The sequence below is a fragment of the Pseudophryne corroboree genome, chromosome 2 (assembly GCF_028390025.1).
Source record: "Pseudophryne corroboree isolate aPseCor3 chromosome 2, aPseCor3.hap2, whole genome shotgun sequence".
In the NCBI taxonomy this organism is placed as follows: domain Eukaryota; kingdom Metazoa; phylum Chordata; class Amphibia; order Anura; family Myobatrachidae; genus Pseudophryne; species Pseudophryne corroboree.
The window spans coordinates 886,229,739-886,235,738 of NC_086445.1; the positions used below are offsets into that span (position 1 = coordinate 886,229,739).

The 6,000-nt window shown below is 45.0% G+C and overlaps 1 protein-coding gene across 1 annotated transcript in view; it reads right to left on the reverse strand.

Annotated features, from left to right (window-relative positions):
* The window catches only part of CIDEB (cell death inducing DFFA like effector b), a 65,166-nt gene extending 59,422 nt beyond the window's left edge, over nucleotides 1–5,744 (reverse strand). The window contains exon 1 of the mRNA XM_063955994.1: nucleotides 5,704–5,744. Within this exon, the coding sequence (XP_063812064.1) occupies nucleotides 5,704–5,729 (26 nt within the window). The 5' untranslated portion in view covers nucleotides 5,730–5,744. The remainder of the gene's footprint in view (nucleotides 1–5,703) is intronic.
* Between the last annotated feature and the right edge of the window lie 256 nt (nucleotides 5,745–6,000).

Sequence of the window (6,000 nt, forward strand, 5' to 3'; positions counted from 1 at the left end):
CTAAAAATAATATTGTGAGGTGTGAGGTATTCAGAATAGACTGAAAATGAGTGTAAATTATGGTTTTTGAGGTTAATAATACTTTGGGATCAAAATGACCCCCAAATTCCATGATTTTTAGCTGTTTTTTAGAGTTTTTGGAAAAAACACCCGAATCCAAAACACACCCGAATCCGACAAAAATAATTCGGTGAGGTTTTGCCAAAACGCGTTCGAACCCAAAACACGGCCGCGGAACCGACCCAAAACCAAAACACAAAACCCGAAAAATTTCAGGCGCTCATATCTAGTTTTTCACATGGGTCCCCTTTCCCCGAATGCCTGGAACCCCCTCTGACTTAAGTCCAAGAAGGTTCCATCAGCCAATCAGGGAGCGCCACATTGTGGCACCCTCCTGATCGGCTGTGTGCTCCTGTACTGTCTGACAGGTGGCACACGGCAGTGTTACAATGTAAGCGCTATGCGCTCCATGTAACCAATGGTGGGAACTTTCAGGTCAGTGGTGAGGTCACTTTCGGTCAACCGCTGACCTGAAAGTTCCCACCATTGGTTACAATGGAGCGCATAGGCGCTACATTGTAACACTGCCGTGTGCCGCCTGTCCGACAGTACAGGAGCACACAGCCGATCAGGAGGGTGCCACAACGTGGCGCTCCCTGATTGGCTGAAGAAACCCACTTAGACATCAGTCAGAGGGGGTTTCTGGCATTCGGGGAAAGGGGTCCCATGTGAAAACATGGGTCCCCTTTCAGTTCGTGGTCGGGTGTCCCGTTTTTTTACTTTTACAAGTACGTGGATTACAAATGGATTATCCGAGGAGCCCTCTACACTGGATTTGGTGAGTAGGATTTTTTCAACAGGTACACCATGGATTCTACTGGAGAAGAGGACCGACCCTCGTGTGAACATAAGGTAAGTATGTGTATATGGTGGTGTGTATGTATGTATTAAAGTTATACTTTCAAGGTGTGTGTGTATTGTCTTTATTGGGGTATTTTTTTCGTAGTAGTACTACAGGTACCAGCGGGCCTGGTTTTCCGCCGCATGCTGGTACTTGTGGTTCTCCAAGTACCAGCTTGCGGGGGAGGCTTGCTGGGACTTGTAGTACTGCTACTAAAAACAATATTCATTACTTTGAACAAAGGCTATCAGCCCCCCATCCGCAGCCCATTGGATGGGGGGGACAGCCTCGGGCTTCACCCCTGGCCCTTGGGTGGCTGGGGGGGGGACCCCTTGATTGAAGGGGTCCCCACTCCCCCAGGGTACCCCGGCCAGGGGTGACTAGTTTGATATTTGATGCCACGGCCGCAAGGCACTGTATAAAAGTGACCCCCGGCAGTGGCATTATCTGTCCAGCTAGTGGAGCCCGGTGTTGGTTTCAAAAATACGGGGGACCCCTACGCTTTTTGTCCCCCGTATTTTTGGAACCAGGACCAGGCACAGAGCCCGGTGCTGGTTGCTTAAATATGGGGGAACCCCTGTCAATTTTTTTCCCATATTTTTGCAACCAGGGCCGGCTCAAAGAGCCCGAGGCTGGTTTGGTTAAGGAGGGGGGACCCCACGCAATTTAAAAAAAAAAAAATTATAACATTTCCCACCCCTTCCCACTGATAAACATGCACGGATCTCATGGATCCGTGCATGCCATTGCCTATACAAACACGGGATAAAAAAGCAGGTCTGGTTTTTTTAGCACTTTTTCACGATTTGTATTTTAGCACGGCAGTGTTTGGCTATTGTCGGCAGTGTTTGTGTTTTGCACTTTTTAGTAAATGACCGATTTCTAGCAAATTGCAGGCGTATTTGACCGATGGTGTATTGATTCGTGATTTTTTCCAAGGACTTCCAAAATATTACGAATGCCCTCATCACTGCCGTGATTTTTGCTTAGTAAATTACCGAGATGAAACTTTGAAGAAAAAACGGCATCTCGGTCAAAATCGGGACCTTAGTAAATATACCCCATTGTGTCTTATAGCGTCAATAAGAAAATTAACTTTCCCCCAATGTAGGCTGTATCTGCGATGAGTAAAGAAGTGAAATTATCACAAAAACATGGAGCTGGGGCCGTTCTTTGCATGCATGATCATAAATCATGTCTGTGCGGTGGCCATTGCCAGGTAACATTCCCGGAGGAAACCTCTCCTGGTAATTTTTGCAAAATAGCAGCCCATAGTCTATTACAAGATAATGCCACCCAGGGGTTTATTTACTAAAGTCCCGATTTTGTCCGAGTTTTTTTTTTCTCAAAGTGTCAACACGGGAATTTACTAAGCACAAATCTCGGCAGTGTTGGGGCTATTCATAATGTTTTTCACGGCAGAGGTCAGAAATATGAATGAATAGACCATCGGTCAAACGCGGCTGTTTGTTCATACAACACAGTAAGAATTTGTATTCTCAATCAATGCCGGCAACAGCCAAACACTACCGGTAAAGCATAGACTTCGTAAAAAAAAAGCAGCAAAAAAAAATAGACCTGCTTTTTCCTGGCGTGTTTGGATAGTCATGCACGGATCAGTGAGATCCGTGCATGCTTATCTGTGGGAAAGGGTCTGTTTTCCTTAAAAAAAAAAAATTGGGTGGGGCCACCCCTCCTAAGCATGACCGGCCTCGGGCTCTTTGAGCCGGCCATGGTTGTAAAAATACAGGGGGGGGGAAATGCGTAGGGTCCCCCCATATTTAAACAACCAGCACCGGGCTCTGCATCCGGTCCTGGTACAAAAAATACGGGGGACAAAAGATGTAGGGGTCCCCCGTATTTTTTAAACCAGTACCGGGCTCCACTAGCCAGAGAGATAATGCCACAGCCGGGGGACACTTTTATATAGGTCCCTGCGGCCGTGGCATTACCCCCCCAACTAGTCACCTCTGGCCGCGGTACCCTGGAGGAGTGGGGACCCCTTAAATCAAGAGGTCCCCCCTCCAGTCACCCAAGGGCCAGGGGTGAAGCCCAAGGCTGTCGCTCCCAGCCCTGGGTGGTGGATGGGGGGCTGATAAGCCTTTGTGTAAAAAAAAATTGAGTATTTTTTTGTCGTAGAACTACAAGTCCCAGCAAGCCTCCCCGCAAGCTGGTACTTGGAGCACCAGAAGTACCAGCATGCGGGGAAACAACAAGCCCACTGGTACCTGTAGTTCTACTACAACAAAAATACCCAGATAAAAACACAACACACACACCGTGAAAGTAAAGCTTTAATTAACATACATGCACACTTACACACACATACTTACCTAGTGGCCCACAGAGATCCTCGGTCCCCTTGTCCAGTAGAATCCACGGTGGACCTGTCAAAAAATGCCCAAAATACTCACCTATCAGGTGAAGTTGAGTCCTCTTCGGTCCATGTGGCATCCGGGGAGTTAAAAAGGGAGTTAAAAAAACAAAACGTATAAAACCCGCACCCAAGCACTAAAGGGGTTCCATGTATACACAATGACTACTGTCACTGGAGATCCCGACAGCCAATCAGGGAGTGCCATGTCATGGTGCTCTCCCGATTGGATTTGTGCTCCTGGCCTGTCAATTAGGCGGAGCACAGCGGCTAGAATGGAGGATCGCGATCCTCCATTGTAGCCTATGTTGGGAACTTTGCGGTCTGCGGTTAACTGCAAAGTTAATTGTGGTCAGTTTCTGACAGTTTCACGAGGGGGGGGGGGGGGGGGGGGCTCAAAGGCTTTTGTCAGAAATGGAGATATCGGAAATATCTGTTGCAGTGCCACCTTCATACATTCGGGGCATCCTTAATATTTGTGGCTATTCCCCAAAAACTAGTGATTTCGGAAAACATCCCATTTATATTCACTGTGTGGTCATAAAATACAGTATATATATTTTCTTTAGTGAACACCAGAGGGTAGTGTAACCACATAACAATCTAAAGAAAAAAAAACATTCTGAAAGCTTATGCTGTTTACAGTGGTTCTCAAATCAAGTACTAGGGACACACAGCAGCACTGCAAGTATGGCGGTACAATTGGGTACGCTGTACTGTTAAGAATTTATCCACCGGTACACTGTGCCACTTGCCGCCACCTTCTCCATTTGCACCCGCTGAGATTTTGTTACCAGTGGGACCATTTTGATGTGTCGCCCTTTTCCATGAGTCAACCATGTCAATGTCGACTAATAGTGGTCGGCCTATTGACTGTCGACCTCAGTCAGGTCGACCCATTGATCCATAATGTACAGGAAAAAATAAAATCTTCATGAAAAAATGCCATTAAAGACCTACTGTACTTACATCCTACTATTCCCCTAAATGTGCAATATCCACCCCTAAAGCACATATCAATTAGCCGTAGGGCTACAATAGGCTTGCTGCAGTGGTCAGAGCTATTCAGTTGCAGCCCACAGAAAGCCAGCAGGCTGCACTTACTGCAGGTTTCTCCTGAGGTGCAAGATGATGTGAACAGAAATCCGCAGTGAGTAGGGCTTTTTGCCCTTGCAGCAGCAACCACGAGCACTTTAAACCATAGCTTTGGGCACAACCCAACGGTGGGAGGAAATATGCTTATAATTGAATAGCTCTAAGCTAACCTCCCATACCATGGCTAATTAGATACTTTATGCCCATTATATATTTTAGTATACAACATAAATCTGTTTTTGCCATTTGGCTGCTGAACTGGGTGCAGTACATCACTAATCAACAAGTAACCTCCCAAATTCTCCATCTCAGAGGAGAAAAGTGTAGCATCTCCCCTACCCCAGCATCCGGACTATAGATCTACACTAAAAAGGTCTACAGTCAATAGGTAGACCACTGATGGTAGACATGCATTAGGTCAACATGGTCAAAATGTCGACATTTAAAAAGGTAGACTGTTCAAAAAGTTGACAGGGTCAACGTTCCGACATGACAATGGTCAACACACACGTGGTAGACACAAGTTGTTTTTTTCAACTTTTTCATAGTTTACCATCCATGTGGACTATGATTGGGAATAGTAACCTTGCCCAGAGAGGGGACGTGGTACACTAATGGGGCTTGTTTGTGGCAGAAAAGTGACAAAACACCCAAAAAATAAATAAAAATGTCTCCCTTTTTTGTGTTGACTTAACTTACATGTCGACCTTTTGACCCTGTCGACCTAAGGCTTGTCTACCATTACTGTAGACCTTTTTAGTGTAGATCTAATAATCTGCACCCCCCAGCGCGCCCCACACATACATACATACATACATACATACATACATACCTGCTGCTATATTGATAAACATTTATATGTTTCCGGGTTTTAATGTATGACAAAGAACAAATATAGGTGTGACATAAAATCCAGTGCCTCTTAATACTGAATACATCCTTAGTAAATTAATTCACTAATAGGTGACAAATGAAATATATAGTTCAAGATGACGCAATGACATACCCTCCAACATGACCCGCCCCACTAGGTACAAAATGCTCTGTTTCTTGACTTCCCTCTTCATTTATTATTGCCATCACCTGTGAAGAAACAGCTTTCTTATCATTTAACTAGTTCAACACAAGTGATGGAAATCATAAATTAAGAGGGAAGTCCAGAAACAGAGCATTTTGTACCTAGTGGGGCGGGTCATGTTGGAGGGTCTGCAATGATCGGTGCTGGTAATTGCTATTACTATATAGAATGCTTTTAATCCAATCTACTCATTTACTTAACATCCCGATTCAGCCCAAAAGGGGACTACTAGATTATATAAAGTACACATTCTACCTGTATTGTATGACAATAGACAGCATAGTATCAGCAATTCCCATATGTGTGAAGAGGTGGAGAATCCTGGGTGGGGTGACAGGTGGTTTCAGCAATTATATAGTTTGTCTAAGGGTGGATAGAAAACTGAATATATCAATGTGTTTTGTCATAACTGTGTGACCTACATTGCTTCTAGCAGACAGCTATCATATATCACCAGCTTTGTACAGGTTACTTGAGGCTGACAATATATGGAGCCAGAAATGTTAACTAGTTTTGTCAGTACATGTCACACACCTCCCAACATGACCCTCT